The sequence below is a fragment of the Capricornis sumatraensis genome, chromosome 2 (genome assembly GCF_032405125.1).
Source record: "Capricornis sumatraensis isolate serow.1 chromosome 2, serow.2, whole genome shotgun sequence".
Lineage (NCBI taxonomy): Eukaryota > Metazoa > Chordata > Mammalia > Artiodactyla > Bovidae > Capricornis > Capricornis sumatraensis.
In genome coordinates, this window is record NC_091070.1 from 192,318,142 (window position 1) to 192,341,643 (window position 23,502).

At 50.1% G+C, this 23,502-nt stretch overlaps 1 protein-coding gene across 1 annotated transcript; it reads left to right on the plus strand.

The window, feature by feature from the left end:
• Window positions 1-8,839: 8,839 nt before the first annotated feature.
• Window positions 8,840-23,410, plus strand: LOC138070297 (protein FAM151A-like). The gene is made up of 8 exons (XM_068961463.1): window positions 8,840-8,957; window positions 10,347-10,493; window positions 15,288-15,440; window positions 16,610-16,769; window positions 18,190-18,414; window positions 21,319-21,458; window positions 22,198-22,341; window positions 22,737-23,410. The coding sequence occupies exons 1-8, from the start codon at window positions 8,840-8,842 to the stop codon at window positions 23,408-23,410; spliced, it is 1,761 nt and encodes a 586-aa protein (XP_068817564.1).
• Window positions 23,411-23,502: the final 92 nt, after the last annotated feature.

The window sequence follows — 23,502 nt, forward strand, 5'->3', positions numbered from 1 at the left end:
TCTTTTCTTTCTTTCTAAAGAGTCAGACACAACTTATCAACTCAACAACAACAACAACAATTAGATATCATTGTTTCATGCAATCAGTTTTTGTTTTGATATAACTATCTCACAAGTGAATATTTTATCTGATCATGTAACTGAGCAGGACTCTATGGGGCCTTCCCGGGATAGAACCACCTCCTCTTTTTCTCTTGTTTTCTACCTGTCTCTTGTTTATAGGAAAACTTTAGCCTCCTAGGCCTTCCTCAAGTTCCAAAGAATAAATTTAATCAGAGAAAATGCAGAAGCGAAGGAAAACAGTCAAACAAGACAAAATAATAAGTTTAGCCATTAAACAAAGTCATGGACCTTTCGTTCCTCCTCAAGGGCTATAGATAATATCCTGAGCCGTGTCCTTTTAGCTGTTTTGCAGAGAATGAAAACTCCACCAGGTGGAAAAAGTTAACTGTGTGCTGCCCACAAGCGTGTAGACCCTAGTTCGCTTGGAACCAGAAGGTTGATGATGTTGACCCTCAACTACCTCACCATCAACCTCAGAAGAATGTCTACCAGTTGATCACACACCCCAAACCTCCCTCCCTCCCTCCCTCCCTCACCCTGTCTTTAAAATCCTTTCCCTAAAGCCACTGGGGAGTTTGGGTCTTTTAAGTACTAACTGCCTAAAGTCCCTGCTTGGTGCCGGGTAATAGATGCTGCACTTCCCTTCCCTGCAACCCAGTGTCAGGAGATTGGCTTTACTGCACACAAGGGGGCGAGCGGACCCAAGTTTGATTCAATAGTGATCATTTTTTTAAAATTTAATCTCAGATCTTCCATCTGGGATCAATTTCCTTCTGCCTGAAGAATAGCCTTCATAAATTCCTCAATAAGAATGTATTAGTGATGGGGCTTCCTGTCGTTGAGAGTCTGCCTGCCAATACAGGGGACTTGGGTTCGATCCTTGGTCCAGGAATATCCTGCATGCTGTGGAACCACTAAACCTCTGCACATCAGCTACTGAGCCTGCACTCTAGAGCCAGGAAAGCACAACTGCTGAGCCCCGGAGCTGCAACTCCTGAAGCCCGTGGAGCCCCTGCTCAGGGGCAGGAGAAGAGCAGCCCGTGCACTGCAACAGAGAGTAGCCCCCACTCGCTGCAACTAGAGAAATCTAGTGCAGCAGCGAAGAACCAGCACAGCCGAAACTAAACAAATAAAATTTTCAGAAAACAACTTATCAGTGATACTCAGTTCTTGTTTACAAAAAAATATTTTATCCTCATTCTTGAAAATACTGTCATTGCGTGTAGGATTCCAGGGTGTCTGTTACTCTGTTTTAGCACATCAAAGGGAATCTTCACTGCCTCTGGCTCCCATTGACATATCTGGTTCATTATTCCACTGGAATCATTTCCCAGTCTCATCTCCTACCATTTCCTCCTACACAGTTTCTGTGTTAGCAACACAGTGGTTTCCCCAAACTCACAGTAATGTTTCTTACCTTTATGCCTTTTCTCAGGCTGTTCCTTCCATCCAGAGTGCATTTTCCCTCCCTTTCCTCCCCATTTCATCTGCATGGCTCCTACTTATCTGTCAGACCCAGTGGTACCTTCTCCAGGAAGTCCTCCTTGAGCCCCTCCCCACAGCTCAGTAGGACTTTCTCTCTGTTCCTACAGCTTAGATCAGAACTGTATTACAGTGTGCTATAAATCCCTGGAAACCTGATTGTTTCCCTCTCTGCACTGAGAATGCTTTAAGAACAGAGACCATGACTTATGCATCTTTACACACCAGGTACCCGAGGCCTGGTACTTTACCATACATAGTACCAAATATACTTGGCAAGTATTTCAGTACTTCAGTAAGTATTTCCTGAAGAAATATTTTATTCTCACTTTGGCCTCCCAAACCTCACTCTCGCCCTGTTCTTTAACACTTAATTTGTTCTCTGCCACCTCCTCTCCCTTGAGGCTCTGCCTCTGATAACATCTCTGAGTTGAAAGTCTTGTCCTCAATCTTCATTCTCTGCCTTCTCTGGAGCAGCTGCTTTATGATGCTCCAAACTTAGGAATTCTCTTTCCTTGATCTCTGGAGCACTTCACTCTGCCTTTTCTCTTCCTGCCCCAGATTTTTTTTCTCTTGTGTTGTTTTCCGTGTCCCCATTCCCTACCCACCCCCCCCCTTAAAAAAAAAAAAAACCAACTCCTTACATCTGTGTCCCCTGGGATTCTGGGCTTGGGTTTCCCCTTTCTCACTTGGGATCTTGTCCATACTCCTTGCTTTAATTATGGTATCCATGCATGTGGCTCCTGAATAAGTCAGGGTCCAAGGTGGAAAGCAAGAAACCACGCTAAGTATTTCTTCCCAACCCAGGGATTGACCCGGGTCTCCTGCACTGCAAATAGATTTTTTAACCATCTAAGCCAGCAGGGAAGCCTCATTTAAAACAGAGGAAGCAGGGACTTCCCTGGCAGTGCAGTGGTTAAGACACGTCCATTGCAGGGGACACAGGTTCAATTCCTGGTCAGAAGCAAATCTTGCATGCCTTGCAGCAAAAAAAAAAAAAAGTAAAAAATAAAACAGTTTCATGATGATAGTGAGGAGCCAAATGGGCAGAAGGCAGGGATACCATAGTGGGAGTAAGAGCCATTCATTGCTAGACACATTCCCTGAAGCAAAGGAAAGAGATGACAAAATACACTGCCTCTCCCAGCCTCTTACTCCAGCCAGTGCTTCCCTTGGCTGACGCAGCTGGAAGGCAGAGACAAGGCGGCAGGGTTTAACTCAGTGCAGGGCCAGGGAGAGCCAGGAGTGGATCTGCAGACACCCTGGGCTGAGACTAACATAGCCCCATCCCTGGGCTACTGCCCCAGCTTGTTCACCGTTGCACTCCCCACCTGTAACTCAGTACATCTTACCTGAATCTTCTTCCCGAAAAACACGTTCCTCCTCCCAGCTTTCTTATTTCTGTTAGTGGTCCCTGATTCTCCAAGAGCCAGGCTGAAACCTTCCAGCAAAGCCTCTGACTCCTCCCTCCCTCTCTCCTTCTTCCATGTGGTGTCAGTTTCCAGGTCCAAAAGATTCTCTGATGGAAATATGCACAGACCCTCCCCTTGCCTCACACCCAGTTCAGATCTCCTCTTTTGCTTGTTGTATGTGTGTGTGTGTGTGGCATGTGGGCTTTCTCTAGTTGTGGCACACAGGTGTACTTGCCCCCCAGCATGTGGGAGTTCAGTACCCACACCAGGGATCAAACCTCTGTCCCCTGCACTGGGAGGTGGATTCGCAACCCCTGGACCACCAGGGAAGTCCCTTGTCTGGCTTCTAACAAGAGCTTCTTCACTGGGTTCCCTACTTCCGTTAACCTTTTCCTGATTCATGCTACACCACAGCCTGCCCATCACCAGTGAATCAAAGATGACTTTTTCCACCCTGCAGCCTTCTTGCCCCACCACAGGCTCACTCAAACCTCATGACTTAACAGCCTTCTCCCAGTTCCCCTAGGACGTCCTGTGCTCTCTCCTTCTGAGCCTTGGGTCATCCTGCCGGTTATCTGGAATGGCGCTTGCTCTTTGCCTCTCCCCCAGTGGAAACCCCACCCAACCATGCAGCTCCACACTGATGTAAATCTTAGGGAATGAAATTTTAACAGCAGGTTCCAAAAGCCTTAAAAATGTGCAATTCTACTTCTGAGAATCAGGCCTAGAACATCATCAGGAATATGGCCAGAGAGGATCACTGGAGCATTTGCTTATTAATAAAAGACTGTAAACAATCCAGGTATCCAACATGGAAGGTAATGGTTCCATAAATTAGGGAAACAGCCATTGAATGAGATTTTATGCATCTATTAAAAAAGAAAATCGCAATCATATGGGGAAATGCTCATATTATATATACGAGGGAAAAGCAGATTACAAACTCATTATAAATTATATACATACATGAACAACAACACATCATCTTTATCAAGCATTTGGTAGGTATCAGGTACTGTCACAAATGATTTACATGTGTTTATTCATTGAACCCTCACGACAACCCTACAAGGTAATAAGTGAGGAAACTGAGGTACCGAAAGGTGAACTGACTGCCCTAGGTCACACGGCTAGTGAGTGTCAGGGCTAGAAGGGAGGACAGGCAACTCAGAGCTTATGCATTTAGACATGCTGTCCCCCACAAGCAGTGGAAACCCAACCATTTTTTTTAAACAGGCAAATATAAATATTCCACAGGCCAGATTATACTACTTTAAAACCTAACAAATACAGTAAATGTTGGGATGTGGTACAGAGCAATATCACAAGACAGTTCTTTTTGAAGGTTGTTTTTTATGTATGTATAGAAAAAACGCAGAACAATATACACCACAACTTTAATAATAATTTTCTCAGAAGGACATTATTTTTTTCTTTTCTTTTTTACTACCTTTGATTTTTCTTCAAAATCTGAAACATTGTATATATTACTAGATTCCTGGTTTTTGGTTTTAAAAACAATGTATGATCCAATTAGGGCAGCAGCTGTGCCTAATTGGTGCCTCTGTCCTCGACATCTAACACAGTAAATGGCACAGAATAGGTACTCGGTAAAAGTGAAATGGATGTCCTTTAGTTATAGATCCTGCCTCCTGCACAGCCACTCTAGAAAGGGATTACAGGATAATGTGAATCCACAAAGCTCAAGGATAAACAACAGCAGGCAATTTCCACAGAAAAGAGGCTACTAAGTATACGAAATCATTTCAATGCTGCATTCTTAGGACTCAGTATCCACTTTTCTCTTTGAAACTAAGTATTTTGAGTGGTTTATTATAAATGTACAATGACAGTTGTGAACATCAGTTGATTTGGAGGGGGAGGGAGCGGGAGCTTGAGAACTGAGTATGTTGGTTGCCTTGCTGCTTAAAATAAAATGGGCTTCCCTGGTAGCTCAGTTGGTAAAGAATCCACCTGCAAAGCAGGAGACCCCTCTTCCATTCCTGAGTCAGGAAGATCCGCTGGAGAAGGGATAGGCTACCCACTCCAATATTCTTGGGTTTCCTTGGTGGCTCAGCTGGTAAAGAATCCACCTGCAATATGGGAGACCTGGGTTCGAGCCCTGGGTTGGGAAGATCCCCTGGAGAAGGGAATCTGTACCAGTATTCTGGCCTGGAGAATTCCATGGACTACATAGTCCATGGAGTCGCAGAGTCAGACAGGACCGAGCGACTTTCACTTCATACTTCATACTTCCTTGAATAAAATGGCCGCAGTGCTTGCCCTTGAACAGGTCTCAGTAATCAATAATCTTAAGGGAAGTAAGGGAGTGTAGGAACAAAGCAAAAGCCCTCAAGAAACAATAGTTCAGATAAAACAGAGTCCTAGTTCTTCCTCAAGGGATATGTGTAAGCAATGTGACAGGGAGTTCTGCCAGAACTAAGGCTTCCACCCAGGTGGAGGATGGGATGTTGACCTTTCCTGATCTTCAAGATTTCAGTCAACTAAAACTTGGACTCCATCATCATTTGCCTCAGTTATGTGGGGAATTCTCCTCTGCTCAAACATTCATGTACCCTTATTTACAACTTCTTCTGTTTTGCTGTTCCTGGAGATGCTGCTTTGGGAAAGTAATAAATCCTTCTCTGGATCTTTGGCTTGGATGTGCCTTTTGACTTGGCACCGAAAAGACGGTGAACCCAGTTTTCAGGTAAGGGGCTGGGTAATTGAAGTAACCCAGGAAAGAGAAGCTGGGTCTTGGTGGACCTGTGGTTGTTCTGAGTAGAATGGCCTGGGAGGTCATGTGGCTCTGTGGCAGAGAATGGGGGGATAAGAGGTGTGGAGGGGGGCCCCCTCCAGCCATTCCAGAATCATTCTCCAAAATGCGAAGCTGAGCATGTCCCTCTCCTACTTATTCCACAGACGAAGGCTCCCTATGCCCTCCTGGTTGGAGTCAAGCTCTTCATCAGGGTGGCCCAGCCCTGTTTGCCTGCTCAGCCTTCTCCCCTGAGCGCCCTGCCTCCCACCTGGCAGGGCCCAGCCCCACTGCACAGCTGCCTCCTGGGCCAGCCCTTCCCCCACATGCTCTGCTCCCTCCACACACGCTGCCCCTCATCTAGAACAACCTTCCCTAGCCCTGGTCCCCTGTGGCTCTCCAGGTCCTCCACGTCGCCCCTGAAAGTCACATGGCCCGCCCAGGAGGCTGGCTTCCCAGTTCCCCTGTGCTCATCAGGGATCCATCAGGTCCCACCTCGGAGGCCACGCTATTAGCCCATCTCACAGGCTGTAACCCCACTCCTGCAGCATCAGCTCTAGAACAGCGGTTCCACCTAAGAGATGCTGGAGCCCCTGACAACCCCCATGTTCTCCTCTCCTACCATGCCCCCGGGCGCTGATGGGTCCCCAGAGCTAGCATGGTACCGGGCACAGAGTGGGGCTCAGATCAGTTTTCTGTCTCATAAGGAGTGTCATGGGCAATGGGGTCCTTTGTGGCCTGGAGACCAACCCAGAAGTCTGAGCCAAAAGCCAGAGCTAAATAAAGACCCTCTTCCTCAAAGACAGCCTGCAACGGCCACAGAGTTGAGAGAGGCTGCTATGCTGAGTGCCTCAGAACCCGTCAGCATCCTTCCCAAGGGGTGGACAACACACAGCCTGCTGGGTGGAAAGACCCAGGCTTATACCTCAGCTCTGCTGCTGACCAACTCCCACTCCTTTATCTGAGATGCAGGAGTGATACTTCCCCCACAGGACTGTCACAAAGACTAAATAAGCACACAGTTCTGAAGCCGATACCAGGCAGGGCCCTGTGGGTTACCTGGGCGCTGAGGTCTCTTTGTCATTTCTTATAGGCCAAACTCCAGGCTCCATGACCTCTTGGTTCTAACTGGCAGAACAGTTGCTAATCAAGGGAGGAACAGCAACATAACTACCTGAGGCAAGATTAAAGGGACCCTAGAGGCTCATCAAGATAAGAGACTAGATCACCTGAGACCCTGCAAATCTTGCCAGCAACCCCACCCTTTAGAAACTGCAGAAGAAGGAATGAAGACTGCTGCTGCCCTGATCCTTATCACACACTCCTGCCTGACTAGGTAACCTCTCCTCGGTCACCAGCGAGGGGGGCACCCTTCTTGAGCAGCTTGCCTGCTGTGTTCCTCCTTTGCTGCCAAAGTAATAAAGCCACTTTTTCCTTCTCCTCCATAACTCTGTCTCCGTATTTCTGTTTGAAATTGGTGCACAGACAGCCAAGATTTTGGCAACAAAACAAGGGCTGTCTGTATGTGGAAAGCCTAGTCAATTGTAAGAGCTAAGTTCTAGACTGTCTCCAACATCACCTTTACTCTTATAGTCAAGTCTGGCAGCACCTTGCTGTCCTATGGGCCTGCATCTCCAGGCACAGATGACCACCCCTTTCTCCTCTAAGTGACCCTTCTATTGGCTCCCTGGGCCCTCCCCACCTCTTGTCATTCTATCCCACAGCACTTAATCAATTTCTCTTCCCCCACCATCCCTAAAGTCTGTAGTCCCCCAAAGTCTGCCTCCACCCCCTTCTCTCTTTGCCTTGAGCAGGAAAAGATGCTCACAGCTTCATGTTTGGTCCAGAGTCCCAGACTTCTATTCTATTCCTTCCTGGGCAGCTGCTCTTCAGGGACACCCAGAGCCCCCATGACCTGAGGACCCCTGAACCAAACTCCCTCCCGAGCTTCTCCTTACTTCCCAGATTCCCTGGATCTGCCCACCTGGGCATCCTTCTCATCACTCTTACACACACACACTCACTCGAGTACCCAAGGCCCCTGCTGGATTTCTCTACACTCCTGCCCCAATTCCCCATGCACATGACAGCTGGCTCTTGGACTGATTTAAACTCCAAGGTCTCTGAAATAGGGACAGTCTCTAACTGTTTTCCCACACTGGGAACCATGGGACAGCCTCTGGGTCAGGCAGTGACCAGTCCCTCCCCTGTGGACTCAGAAGTGGCCTGCAGCAGCCCAGGTCAGCATGCCAGTTCTATCAGTTTCAATCCCAGGTAGGTAATCCATCTGAAAGTGAAGTCGCTCAGTCGTGTCCGACTCTTTGCAACCCCACGGACTGTAGACTACCAGGCTCCTCTGTCCATGGGATTTTCCAGGCAAGAATACTGGAGTGGGTTGCCATTGCCTTCTCCAGAGGATCTTCCCAACCCAAGGATTGAACTCGTGTCTCCTGCATTGAAGGCAGACTCTTTACCATCTGAGCCACCAGGGAAGTCCAAAGTAGGGCTCGTCCAGGATTTGAACCCAGGACCTCTCGCACCCTAAGTGAGAATCATACCCCTAAACCAACGAGCCACTAATCTACCTGGGATAGAAGGAAAATAATTGTTCCTCTGGCAGATCTAATCTGTTCTTGTCACTCACCCTTGCCTGACCTTCCAGACTCCCTGGGACAGGGCAGAAAGAAGGAAGCCCTCCTTTTATGCAGGGGAAGAAAATCTCCAGGTCTTCAGGAAAGCAAGGTCAAGCTGGGTTCAGATCCCTGGCCCTCAGGCCGGATCCATCTCTCAGGCTGGAGCAGACAGGCAGCAGGTTGCTGGAGGGGAGGGCAGTGGTAGCTCCATCTAACATCTGCTGCTGTCTCTTACCGTGCTCAAAGGTCATTTTGGAGGTGACGGGATTTTCTGCTTGACCTGTTAAGATCCTAGAAGAGACGGAGGAGGAGGAGGCGGGTGGGAGGTAGGCGGGGCCTCCAAAGCTGTCTCTTGGGACATTCCAGGCCTGCAGGAGCTGTTCTGCCAGGAGGAGATTTAAGCGCTGTCAAGGCTCCTTCCTCCCTCTGGATCCCAGCTCTCAGAGCCTCAGGAGACTCTCCCCTTTGAGGGACATTTCCCTCAGAGGGTCATCATGGCCAACAACAAGGGGTGCTGGAAGTGGGCCATTGTGGGTGGTGTCAGTGCGGTTCTGGTGTTCGCCATCGTGATGATCGTGGTCTTCTCGCTGCAGAAACGCACCGTCCTGCCAGGTAGGAGCCCCCAGCCGTGCCATCTGGCTGTCTCCCCACCCCTCACTCTTTCGCCGCATAAGGCTCTGTCCCCGCCGACAACCCTGCTGGCCCCTGCCCTCCTCCCCATTGTTGCTGCTCTCCAGTCGCTGAATCATCTCTGACGCTTTGCGACCCCATGGACTGCAGCACACCAGGCCTCTCTGTCCTTTACTCTCTCCCAGAGCTTGGTAAAAGTCATGTCCTTTGAGGCTATGATTCTATCCAACCATCTCATTCTCTGTCGTCCCCTTCTCCTGCCTTCCATCTTTCCCCTCATCAGAGTCTTTTTCAGTGAGTCCTTCTCACCAGGTGGCCAAAGTACAGGCATTTCAGCTTCAGCATCAGTCCTTCCCATGAGGGTTCACAGTTGGTTTCCTTTCGAATTGACTACCAAGACTTATCCCCCATCCACAGCTCTATTTGCCCCTCCCATCACCAAGCCCACCAAGATTTGATCTCCAAACAACAGTTTCATTAACTTTGTTTCCCTTCCTCCTTTACCAGGCTTCAGCTATCCTTCCATGCTCCCAGATGAACTCTCCTTGGAGGTCACACAGGCATCACAAGCTCGGCGGGCTGGGCTGAACTTACCCTCACACTCCTGCACCCTCTCCTGATGAAGGGCCTTCCATCCACATGGGGACCTGGGAGCAGCCTCCTCTCCTTCTGCCTCATGCCTGTATCTTCAGTCCTGTGCCTCGAGGCTTCTTCCTTCCCATCCTCTATCTCCATTCCCTGCTCCCTAACCTCTCAGCTCCCCCTCTCCTGCTGGACCCCCGCCTCAGCCGGCCCCTTCCCACGCAGTCTCTGCCACCAGCCTGCTCTCACCAATCCATGCTCGCCCTGCCACTGAGGAACACTTTCTAAACACAACCTTGCTTACTATCTCCAGCACATACCCCGCTTTTTTTTTTTTGCTGGCACCCAGGGTCCTTTACAACCAGATCACAGCCCTCTTTTCCAATCTTGTCCTATCTCATTTCTCCGTATCTGTACCAAGGCAATGGCCATTCTTTTATGCAACCACACATTTCCTATGGCCATACCTTTGCTTGTACTCTTCTTTCTGTCTGTAATAACCTAGTCCCCTCTTTTGGTTAATTTACACACCCATCCTTCTAGGTCTCCCTTAAATGTTCCCTTATCAATGAACTTTCCAAGGTCCCCAGGCTGGTCCAGAGCATCCTTGTGCTCAGGACCCCACATGTTTCTCTCTCACGGCACTGATGACTCTGGGGTCCACTGTCTATGCTAGATGGCAGGCTGGACATGGCCCTGGGGCCCAGAGAGGGTTAGTAGGATGTACAGACAAGATTCCTGGGCTTGGGCAAGAACTGATGCTAACAGCCTCCTTGGCCTTGATTCCAGGCTGTGAACAGGATGGGACCTGCCGCTCTGATGCAGACATGCTGGACTACCTGCTAAGCTTGGGTCAGATCAGCCAAAAGGATGGCCTGCTGGTCACCTGGTACCACGGTGCCAACAGCAAGGAGCAGATGAAGGCTGCCCTCAGCAGTAAGTCCAATTGCCAGGATGGGGCAGGCTGGGGCAGAGGTGGAGAAGATGGAGGGAGGGTGGAGGCAGGGCTAAGACAGCATTACGTGTGAGGTAGCATCAGGATGGGTATGGCCGCATTCTTGCCATCATCCACTTGAGAAAGTGAGGGCTCACTGGTTATGTGACTGGCTCAGGTTGTAGGGAGATGTATGGGTCCAAGGTCATATCTTGCTGTCATCTTTTCAAGGTGAAAGGAAGGGGCCCAAAATTTGTGCACTCTTCAGAAGGGAGTTTCAGATTCAGTGGCTCTGGTGTGGGACCTGAGAATTTGCATTGCTAGTAAGTTTCCAGGTGGCACTGCTGTTGTGAGCCCGGGATTACACTTTGAGAACCACTGCTCTACCCAAAACCCTGCTTTAGGGAAGTTAGATCCTGAGTGGGAGAGGGTCTTGTCCACGGTCACGCAGTAGGTCTGAAGCAGGAGACCCAGGCTTCTGGCGCTTACCTCCTGCAGAGTCACCACAGGGGGCCTGGGAGTAAGAGACAGGGAAAGGTTTGCTGAATGAATGAATGAGTCCTTAGACTTCTTGGGGAGGCAGGCTTGGTGGTCAGCAGAGGGGAGGGCTTCCACAGGCTGGGTGGAGCCAGTTTGCTACTGCTTCAGGATTCCGAGGCTAATGGTCAGACTTGGGTGAGAAGGAGGAGCTAGAGAACCCTGGCAAGAGGGAGAACTCTTATCTGAGACATAAGGCCTGAGGGAAGGCAAAGAGGCTCTGCCAGCCCCAGGCTCATCTCAGGTAAGTCCCAGGGCAGCAGATAAGGATCAGGCCCCACCAAGTTGTGACCTTGGCCAAGAAGAAAGCTAAGGGCCCCAAACAGGTGGTGCCCAATAACCAGAGTAACCAGTCAGTATAGCCACAGGGGTGGGAAGGACCTGAGGCCTTCCATAGGTCTATGGGAGGAGGGTGGCTCCACAGCTGGGGTAAGGATCCTGAGGGCAAGCCATGGTAGGCCAGAGTTAGGCTGGCAAAGTCACACCAGACATCTCTGTGGATGGGAGGGGCCAGAGCTAAGGCTTGGGAGGCAGACAGGAGTGGGCTCAAATTCTACATTTTACCATTTACCAAAGGAGTGGTTTGGGACAAGCAACTTCACCATCTGCAGCTCAAACCACTTCCTCTGCCAAAAGTGGACTGGTAGGATGAAACCAGGGCACTTTTGGTCATGAAAGAGGTCATTATTAGTAATTATGCTGAAACAATAGGAATACCCCAGAGTAACTGAGTGATTTACTCCAAGTAGATGATGATTGAAACACAGTGTATGCAACACAATGGATATTTTTTTATTTACCTCTAGTAAGTGATGGAAAGGGGGCACAGAGAAGTCAAGTAACCTGTCCAAGGTCACACAGCTTGCAAGTATTAAAGCGGGGACTGAAAGCTGGCAGCCTTGGGTACAGGGTCTGCATGCGGAGCCATGGTGCCCCTCCTCCCGGATGTGATGTGTAGAGCTCATGGGCAGGGAGTGAGGGCCTGAGGACTTCCTGTGGGCTCCCTGTGGAGAGCAGCACTCCTCACTTGTCTGCATTGCTTAGGACCAGGGCTGCTACTGGAGCTGCAGGAACATGAATCTTCCCTCATCGCCTCTTCCCTCATACCCACCCCCTGCCTCCCAAAGAAGTTGTCTCCCAGATTCAGGATCTGGAAGGCCTCAAACAGGTGTGAACGGCCGTGCAGGAGGAAGCTGGATCCAGGTGCTGATCACAAGGAGGCAGGTTAGGTCCATCCATCTTTAGTCCCCCTCACTGAGCATTTGCTGGGTCCCTGCTCTGCACCCAGCTCAGGAAGAGGTGTAGAAACGAGTGAGACGCGGTCCTGAGTTCAGGGGCTACCAGCATCTCAAGGGAGGCAGCCGGTACAAGTCAACCAAGGCAGCAGCTTCAGAGACTCACCAGGACTGAGACCTGGGTTCCAGCCCTGGCTCCCTCCCAGTGTACCGCCACCTTCCCCAGACCGGACTTGGCCCATTTTAGATGGGGAAGGAGACCTCTCAGCATCCATTCTCTTTAGCTACCCTCTTATCTGCCCAGCTACCCACCTGGGCCCTGACTTCTCTGGGCCTTGCTGGGCCCCAAACCCCTCTGGATCCCCCTCTCAGCATTTCTGGGTAACCAAGTTAAGACAAGAAAACCATAGAAATAAAAGTTACCTTCATATAGCCCTTCACAGTTTACAACCTTTTTTTTTTTTTAATACAACATAATTTATGTCCATGTGCTGTAGTTAAAGGCCAGAGAGATTCATCCCCATCTTGTCAGTGAGGACACCAAGGATTCCGGAGCACTGGGCCAGAGATATGAGGATGAAATGGGACAGTGCAAAGTGCCTGAAACAGTGCTGGGGACAGCCTGGCACTCAGTGTCCTCTCGCTTCTGGAAATCCAGACACCTAGGCTTCAGAGAAATTTACAAAAATTCTCTGCAACTTTGTGCAAGCTCTTTTACTTTTCTGGACCTGGGTTCATTGAACTTAACTTTTTTCTCTTTGGCTGCACTGTGAGGCCTGTGCGATCTTAGTTCCTCGACCAGGAACCAAACCTATGCTATCTGCACTGGGAGGACAGAGTCTTAGCCACTGGACCACCAGGGAAGTCCCTGATCTCAGCTTTTTCTATCGTTCATTTATCCAGTCTTTTACCATCCAACAAACATTTCTGAAGCTCCTTTTTTAGGCCTGGTACCATCTTGGCACTGGAAATCCCAGTGATGGGCACCATAGACCTGGAGCCTGCTCCTAGCCCTCAGGCTCAGGGAGGATGGTGCTATATGAGTAGTTACATGGGGGCTATGTGCTCAAAGGATAAGCTGTCAGCCTGACTTTGACTGTGTGGTTTAGGGATGGCCTCCTTGATATTTTAAGCCAACACCCACAAATGAGCTGGAGGTGGCCTAGTAAAACTGGTGGGAAGAGTGTTGCCATGGCAACAGCCAGATGTAGGAGCCCAGAGATGGGAGACAAGGTATTTAAGATTTGAGGCTCAAAGTGCGGTCTGTGGACCAGCAGTCTGGGCATCACTGGGGAGCTTGGTAGGTGTCTTGGGCCCCACCCCAGATCTACTGAGCAGAACTTGCATTTGAACAGTTCCTGGGTGGTTTGTGTGCACACTGATGTTAGAGAAACAGGAGTGGGTGGAAGCTAGATATTGAGGGAGAGAGGGACTCGAGGTGAGAGGGCAGTTTGCCAGGCCTGGTCCTACAGGACCTCACAGACTATGGGCAGGCATTTGGATTGGATTCTCAGGACTACAGCCAGAGCTGTTTTGAATTTTTAATAGAAGTAACACAATCAGGTATAGGTGAATGGACTTTGAGGGGAGCAGGGCTGCAAGTATAAAACAGAAGAGGTCCCTCTGATGCCAACTGTCTGTGATGGATCAGGTGCTCATAGTGACTCCACCCAGGCTTTACTCTACTCCTTGGTCAGACAGCCTGGCCTGCTCTTGCCAGCCTGCTTTGCACTCAAAGTCCTTGACTCTCTCCTGGACTGAACTCTCCCAATGGGTATCACACAGCCACCTCAGGAGTTAACTATGCATTTAAAAGACAAAAACAATAACAACCCTCAGTGCCCTTAAGGGTTCCCAGAGATGGACCAGCTTACATACTTCTGGCAGGCATATGAGCCACAAGAATTTTTCTAGATAGTAATTTGATAATATGGGCTTTAAAAACGATACAGCGGCCTTCCCTGGTGGTATAAAGAAGGCTGAAGGTAGAAGAATTTATGCTTTCAAACTGTGGTGTTGGAGAAGACTCTTGAGAGACCCTTGGACTGCAGGGAAATCAAACTAGACAATCCTAAAGGAAATCAACCCTGAATATTCACTGGAAAGACTGAAGCTGAAGCTCCGAAACTTTGGCCACCAGATGAGAGAGCCTGCTTATTGGAAAAGACCCTGATGCTAGGAAAGATTGAGGGCCAGAGGAGAAAGAGGCGACAGAGGATGAGATGGTTAGATGGCATCACTGACTCAATGGACATGCGTTTACGCAAACTCTGGGAGATACTGGAGAGGAAATCTTGGCATGCTGCAGTCCATGGAGTCATAAGGATCCACACATGAGTTAGCGACTGAACAAGGACAGTGGATAAGAATCCATTGGATCCAGGGTTTAGGAAGGAACATGCTTTGGAGCCACTAAGCCCATGTGCTACAACTACTGACCTGAGAGTTTTTGGACTCGCAAGTCGGCACTACTGAGGCTGCGTGCTGGAACGACTGAAGCCAGTGCAGTGCGCCTGGAGCCCGTGCTCCGCAACAGACGCCACTGCAGTGGGAACGCTGGGCACAGTGATGACGAGCAGCCCCTCTTGCAGAACTAGAGAGCCTGCTCCTAGCAGCCAGAAATAATTCATCAAAAACAACCAAACGACCCTGCATGGCCCTGACGAAAGTTCCTCGAGGCAGGGTAGAAAATAATCAGGAAAATCAGAAAAAAAGATGCATCCTTATTTGTTAGTAGCAAAAGTTTGGAGACTACTGAAATGTCCCAGGAAAGGTCGGGGAGTAGCTAACCAAAACAGGGGGACCACCCTCAATCAGGGCTTTCGCAGCTTTTTTTTTTTTAAAGTGACACATAGAAAAGAGTGGTCTCAACTGTGTAAAAATTATAAAAACGGATGGAAATGTGGGTTAGTAACTCCCTTTCTGCTTTTCTATATTTTCCAAATGTTCTATGATAAATGGCTAACACTTTGATGAGGAAAATAGATCTGAAAAAGGAACTGATCGAGTTTGTCCTATTCACAGGCGATGTCATGGTCCTGGAGGCAGACATCACAACAGAAGGGCTCGGCACAGTCAACGAGACAGGAGTCGCCATCATGGCGCACCCCCCAGCCATCTACAGTGACAACACCGTAGAGCAGTGGCTGGAGGCTGTGCTGGCCTCTTCCAAGAAGGGTAAGGACTTCTCTCAGGCCCTCCCCAGCTGCCCACCCCTCTGGTCCTCAGGCCACATGGGCAGGGGTTGCTCCACTAGGAGACAAGTCCAATCCCTATTAAGAGCTGCTCTTTGCCTCAGTTTCCCAGACCACTCTAGTAGGCCTGGGCTCAGGGAAGATGGGTGAAACGAGGGATGTAAACGTGCAAGGTAAGCTGCAAAGGGCCAGACATGAGCATTCAGGCCCCCTGAATCCATGGAACTGGATACAACATGCTCAAAGCCAATTTCACCTTTCCCTCTCCTGTCTCTTTGCCTGTTACTATCAGAATCCAGGCATCACCCTAATGCCTCTCCCTCATCCCCTGCATCTGCTCAGCTGCTGCATCCGCCAATTCTAACTCTGAAGCCTTCCCCTGATCCAGTCCCGCTCACATCATCTTTCTCCTGGACCTCCTTCCTCACTGGCTTCCTGCCTCCAAACTTAGCCCCTACCTAGGTGAGATTTCCAAAATGCCAACCGTCGTGTTGCTCCCCTGCTTTAACCCTCCATGGCTCCCCATTGTCCTCAGGACAAATTATGATCTCCTTGGCCTGGCTTTCAACATCCTTCTCTAACTGGTAAAGAACCTGCCTGAAATGCAGGAGACCTGGGTTGAATCCTTGGGTGGGGACAATCCCCTGGAGAAGGTAATGGCAATCCACTCCAGTATTCTTGTCTGGGAAATCCCATGGACAGAGGAATCTGGGCTACCGTCCAAGGGGTTGCAAAGAGTCAGACATGACTGAGCAACTGACTCTTGCTAATTCCTCAGCCTCATCCTCTCTTAGCCTTGTGTGGCTTAGGACCCTCTGAGCCTGCCTGTCCAAGAGTCACAGTCCCTTTTCACCAGATTCTTGACAATACCTGCACCAGCCCCAAGTCCCAAGCCCTTAGCCATCATTTGCTTCTTTCCCTTGGGGATGAGGGATGGAAGATCGCTCCTACACGGGCAGGTCTTTCTCTCCAGCAGAGCTCCGCCTGTTTGAAGCCTTCTTCACACCCACCCAGAATTCCGTCCCTGTCTTCCCTCCCACCCCTGACACACAGCATACCTGCTCTCTCTGTCCCAGGAAGTCATGTCTTCTGTTTCCTTCTTCCTTGAGCACAAAGGACCAATTTCCCAAGCCCTTGGCCCTCTCCCCACAGGCATCAAACTAGACTTCAAGACCATCAAGGCTGTGGGCCCCTCCCTGGACCTCCTTCGGCGGCTGACAGAGGAGGGGAAAGTTCGAAGGCCTGTGTGGATCAATGCCGACATCCAGAGGGGTCCCAATGTGGGCCTCTCAATAGAGGTCAATGCCACACAGTGAGTGTTTGCCTCTCTGCTCCAGCTTGTCCAGTCTGTTTCTTTCAACATCTGGTACAGCAGGTGCTCAGGGGACCTTTGCTGAGTTTGCCTCCAGCCACACCAGGTCGTCTGACCTCTGAGCCTTCACACATCCTGTTCCCTCTGCCTTGAATGCTCTTCCACCATTTCCTGGTGAACCAGCCATTACCTGCCCCAGAAACTTCCCTGACGTCCAAGGCTGCTGAGGACCCTCTCTCACACTTTCTCCTAACAGTCCTGATTTCACAAAGCTATCACTGTTGGATTACAGGTTTGTCCCCCCTTACTATAATGTTTATTCCTGGATGGCAAACAGTGACCAGGGCAACCCTGGTCTAGCAACCCAGGGCCTGCTAGAAAAGTCTAAAGCACTAACTCCTTCCCCAGCCTCCCCCTCCCACCCCCCAGCCGCCCCCAGATCCCAGTACTGCCAAAAACGGCACTTACGTAGCACCAGCTGCATGGTGCGCTCAAGTTTACAGAGGGCCACATGAAAGGAGAGTTCATCTTCCCATAGAAATGCCAGGTTAGGAGCCTTTTTTTTCCTCACCGTTTTGCAGATAAGAAAGCAGACAATAATTGAGGCTCAATCTGTTGAATTTTTATTATCTGTCACACGCATTACATAGTCTAGTTGTAGAGTACCATTTAACTCTTACAATGAGAATGAGGTAGGTACTATTACTTTTATTTTGTAATATAGGAATTATCTCACTGAAGTTAAATGACCTGCCTACATCTAATAATTGGCAGAGCAAACATATAAAGCCAGGTCTTTCTGACTCTAACCTCCAGCTGTCTACTGTCCATCTCCATTCATCCATCCACCCATCCATCCATTAAACCATCTTTCCAACCAGTCAGCTAACAATACCTCCACCCAGTATTTATCTAGTCTTTAACTGTGGTGCATTTGGAAAGCAGCAGTTTGAAAATGTAGTCAGTGGCCCAAGATTTTAAAAATCAATGATCTTGGAGTGAACGTTACTCAATCTGTGAGGTGGAGAGGGTGATATTATTTGCCTAGTCAAATTTGTAAGAGTTCAAAATTTGAATGACATTTTAAAATATCTGAAAATTCAGAGACTCTCACAGCTGGCAGCACAAATCCCACACCTGGGGATTGGATGCATCTCCTCATCCACATGGGGATGTTTGAGAAGCCCTGTCCTGCCTGAAAGGATGCCACTTTTTAAGAATCAACGAGGTTGCATGAGCTGCCCAGGGTCATAGTCAGGGCTCAGTCCCCTAACATGGGACTTTGAGCAAGCCACCCTGTGCTTCAGGACTGTGCTCTAACATCTAGATGCGACAGATCCTGCCTCTTCCGAGCACTCTGATGGGAACCCAGGAGATGAGGAAGGGGCTCTAAAAGACCAGCATCTCCGATTCTCTGCAGGTTCCTGGCCTTGATCCAGGAGAAGTATCCTGAGGCAACCCTGTCTCCAGGCTGGACTACCCGGTACCTGCCCTTATTCCCAAATGGGACATATACCCAGGCCATGGTGGAGAAGATGCAGGAGCTGGTGGGAGCACTGCCCCAGAAGGTGACCTTCCCCGTGCGGGCCGTCATGGTCAGGGCAGCCTGGCCCCACTTCAGCTGGCTGCTTGGCCAATCTGACAGGTGAGAACGCCCAGGCCCCTACCACTGCCCCTTCTCCCTCTAAACTCACTCCCAGGCCTTGAATCCCCAGAAAGATCCCAGATGCTGATGGTTAGAAGGGTCTTCATGATCATCTGGCCCAACCTCTGCTGGTGCTCACATCCTCTACAGTGCCCCTGCTTTCTGCTCATACACCTCTGGTAATGGGTAGCTATCACTTGAGGCAGCCTGTCCAGGGGAAAGTGTTGGTTTTTTTCTGCTTATTTGTTTTGGGCCCCACTACACACCATGTGGGATCTTAGTTCCAAATCAGGGATCAAACCAGCAACCCCTGGGGTGGAAGCAGTCTTTCCCCCTGGACCACTAGGGAAGTTCCAGAAAGTGTTTATACTGAGAGGCAATTTGGCTCCCACAGCTTCCTCTCTTGGGAGCCAGCTATTCTTTGAGGGTCTACAGACTGCACCTGTAGCCTCTGCCCCAGTAGCTCTGTGGGATTGGGGGAACCCACCCTCTCCCCCAACTCTGCACTGGCCCGAGCTGCCCAGCACCACCTTTCTCAGCCTCTCCCCCTGGAGGCCACTCCCTTCCCTCTTCATGTGTGCGTGTCAGTGACTCAGTCGTGTCCGACTCTCTGTGACCCCATGGACTGTAGCCCTCCAGGCTCTTCTGTTCATGGGATTCTCCAAGCAAGAATACTGGACTGGGCTGCCATTTCCTTCTCCAGTTCCCTCTTCATACCTGACCTCTAATCCAAGTCCCACCCCCCACCCCCCACCCCCCTCACCCTTATCTCTTTCCTAAGTTGTTCAGGCTCTGAGTCTTGTCTGACTCTTTGGGACCCTATGAACTGCACCACGCTAGGCTTCCTTGTCCTTCACCACCTCCCAAAGCTTTCTCAAACTCATGTGCAGTCAGTCAGTGATGCCATCTAACCACCTCATCGTCTGTTGTCCCCTTTTCCTCTGCCTTCAATCTTTCCCAGCATCAGGGTCTTTTCCAATGAGTCAGCTCTTCGCATCAGGTGGCCAAAGCATTGGAACTTCAACTCTTCAGCATCAGTCCTTCCAATGAATATTCAGGACTGATTTCCTTTAGGATTGACTGATTAGATCGCCTTGCTGTCCACGGGACTCTCAAGAGTCTTCTCCAACACCACAGTTCAAAAGCATCCATTCTTTAGCACTCAGCCTTTATGGTCCAACTCTCACATCCGTACATGACTAGTGGTAAAACCATAGCTTTGACTATTTGGACTTTTGTCAACAAAGTAATGTCTCTGCCTTTTAATATGCTCTCTAGGTTTGTCAAAGCTTTTCTTCCAAGGAGCAAGTGTTTTTTAATTTCATGGCTGCATTGCCCTTCTTTGGGACTTGAATGAAAACTGACCTTTTCCAGTCCTTTGGCTACTGCTGAGTTTTCCAATTTTGCTGGTATACTGAGTGCACCACTTTAATAGCATTTTTTAGGATTTAAAATTGCTCAACTGGAATTCCATCACATCACCTCCATTAGCTTTGTTCATAGTGATGCTTCCTAAGGCCCATTTGACTTCACACTCCAGAATGTTTGGATCTAAGTGAGTGATCACATCATTGTGGTTATGCAGGTCATTTTTTTTTTTTTTGTATAGTTTTTCTGTGTATACTTTTTTTTCTCTCTGTATTCTTGCCACCTCTTTTTAATATCTTCTGCTTCTATTAGGTCCATACCATTTCTGTCCTCAATTGCGCCCAATCGTATGAAATGGTCCCTTGGTGTCTCTAATTTTCTTGATCTCTAGTCTTTCCCATTCTTTTGTTTTCCTCTGTTTCTTTGCATTATTCACTTAGAAAAGTTTTATTTCTCCTTGTTATTTTCTGGAGCTCTGCATTCAAATGGGTATACCTTTCTTTATCTCCTTTGCCTTCGCTTCTTTTCTCAGCTATTTGTAAGGTCTCCTCAAACAACCACTTTGCCTTTTTTGCATTTTTCTTGGGGATGGTTTTGATCACTGCCTACAGTACAATATTACAAACCTCCATCCATATTTCTTCAGGCACTCTATCAGGTCTAATCCCTTGAATCTATTTGTCATTTTCACTGTATAATCATAAGGGATTTAAGTCTTACCTGAATGGCCTAGAGGTTTTCCCTACTCTCTTCAATTTAAGTCTGAATTTGGCAATGAATTTATGATCTGAGCGACAGTCAGTGTTTTGCTGACTGTATAGAGTTTCTCCATCTTTGGCTACAAAGAATATAATCAATCTGATTTCAGTATTGACCATCTGGTGATGTCTGTGTGTAGAGTATCTCTTGTGTTGTTGGAAGAGGATGTTTGCTATGACCAGTGCATACTCTTGGCAAAACTGTTAGCCTTTGCCTGTCTCACTTGGTAATTGCCTGTTATTCCAGGTATTTCTAGACTTCCTACTTTTGCATCCAGTCCCCTATGATGAAAAGGACATCTTTTTTTTCATTCAATTTAGCTTCTTCAGCACTACTGGTTGGGGCATAGGCTTGGATTACTGTGATACTGAATGGCTTGCCCTGGAAACAAACATTCAGCCATTTTTGAGACTGCACCCAAGTACTGCATTTCGGACTCTTTCGTTGACTATTAGGGCTACTCCATTTCTTCTAAGGGATTCTTGCCCACAGTGTAGATATAATGCTCATCTGAATTGAATCCGCCCATTCCCATCCATTTTAGTTCACTGATTCCTAAAATGTGTCTTTGAGGGTCCTCTTTCCTAACAGAGGGCCCACAAATAGACACTCCAAGTGGGGGGGCAGAACAGTCCATCTCCCTTCCTTCTTAGCCTCTGCCCTCAGTCAGAGCTCCCAAGGCCTCCCCACCTCAGCTCAGGGTCACTTCTGAACATGGAGGAGGGGCTAAGGGCTGCTGGCCCCATGGAGGCTCTGAGCTGGCTCTCTGGACCCCAGGTACACCCTCACGATGTGGCAGTCCGCCTCGGACCCCGTGACAGTGGACGACCTCCTCTACATCCGGGACAACACCGCCACCCACCAAGTCTACTATGACCTCTTCGAGCCTCTCCTGTCACAGTTTAAGCAGCTTGCCAGTAGGGAGGGGTCTCGGGAGGGTGGGAAAGGGTGGTGGGGTGGATTCTGCACAGGGCAGCCCCTAGTAAATATGGGAGCAGAGCTCGGTGGGGCAGGCCAATGAAAGGGGAAAATCCTACGTGAGATAGGACAAAGGAATCATTTGAAGCATACATTGTATGCCAGACCCTGGGATGGAATGCTAAGCTCCATAGATCCGTGAAGCAGAGGTTCCATTTTACAGATAGATAAACGGAACAGTTATATAATTTATACAAAGTTGTTCAGCTTAAACGTGGCACAGCTCCTACTGGAAACAGCAAATTCCAAACCCTTGCAGTAGAGTTCCTCTGAGGGTTGCTCTAGCATTTCAGAGAACGGCTCCTCCCCTGTACCTGCTAATCAATGATGCTTGTTCCTTTGTCCAAAGCCCCTGTTCCCTTGACTCCAAACCTAGGAGAGCCTGCAATCAGGCCATCTCAAGGGGACCCATCAGACCCAACATTCCTGCTCTGGGAGCCATCTAGGTGAGGGGGGAGGAATACCAGCTTTGGGGCCCGACTGACTTGGCTCCATCAGGCTCCAATCCCAGCAACCCTGCCCACTGGCTGTAGGACCCTGGGCAAGTCACCCGTCATCTACAAAACAGGGAACTCCAGCTCCCTGGAACTTTGCTGTGAGGCTTAGAGAGGACTCATGGTGTCCAGAAGGCCTCCGTGACTGGTGGTGGCCTCTTCATCTTGGCAATCTGACCCACAGTGAATACGTCACGGAAGCAAAGCTACTACACTGGGGGCAGCCTGACCCCTGCTCTCCAGCAGCCCGGGGACGAGGGTCTGAGCGTGGAGTGGCTGGTCCCTGACATCCAGGGCAACGGAAGCACAGCAACAGTGCAGCTCCCGGGTAAGGTCTGCCTGCAGCCCCTGTGCTCCTAGCTCGACTGCAAGGGTTACCTCGGGAAGCTACTCAGGCCTCTGTTACCATAGCAACGGGGCTGCAAGGTGGGGGAGCAGTGTTGTCAAAAGTAGGGGGCCCCTGGCCTTTGGACCAGCACTTGTGAGGCTTCGGTCACATGGTGCTGCAAGAGAGGCGGGCACAGGCCTCAGAGCTGAGCTAGCGGCTCACTGGGCCATTCTGATGAGCCCCAGGCACATTCACAAAGCAGCCCTTCCACCTGGAACCCAGACCCAATCAACAGACCCCATTACGTCCCGCTGTCCCTTTACCTTCAGCAAGGGCCTCTGACCCCCCATGACAGCCCTAACCCCAGACACTGTTGCCTCCACTGCCTCTTCCAGACCGAGAAGGCATGATCCTGCTGGACGTGGGCCTCCAGAAGCCTGCAGCTGGGGACCCCGTGCCCATCGTCCGCACCCCAGATGGCCGTGCCCTGGCGCTGGAGTCCTGCCTGCAGCAGCTGGCCTCGCACCCCGGACGCTGGGGGGTCCACGTGCACGTAGCGGAGCCCACCGCCCTGCGGCCGGCGCTGGCCACGCTGGCCACCCTCTCTGCCCTCGGCCGCCTGTCTAGGCCCGTGTGGGTTGGTGCCACAGTCTCCCACGGGAGTTTCAGGGTCCCTGGCTACGTGACTGGCAGGGAGTTGCTTACAGCTGTGGCCGACGTGTTCCCCCACGTGACGGTGGCACCAGGCTGGCCCGAGGAAGTGCTGGGCAGTGGCTACAGGGAACAGCTGCTCACAGACATGCTGGAGCTGTGCCAGGGCCTCTGGCAACCCGTGTCCTTCCAGCTGCAGGCTGGGCCTCTGGGCCAGAGCCCCGCTGGAGTCGTGGCCCGGCTGCTGGAAGCTTCTCCCCGGGCCACGGTCACGGTGGAACACAGCCCTGGCCGGGGCCTCTATGCGTCTGTGCGGGCAGCGCTGCTGGCAGCCAGGGCCGTGAAGAAGACCCGAGTCTACTACAGGCTACCCCAGAGCTACCGCCAAGACTTGCTGGCGGATGTTGGCACACACTGAGCACCCGGGTGGCCTGGTGGACCCCAGCTTCCCACGGGGCGGCAGGAAGGAATAAATGCCTCTGCTTCCTCAGTGCACTGCACGCGTGTCCT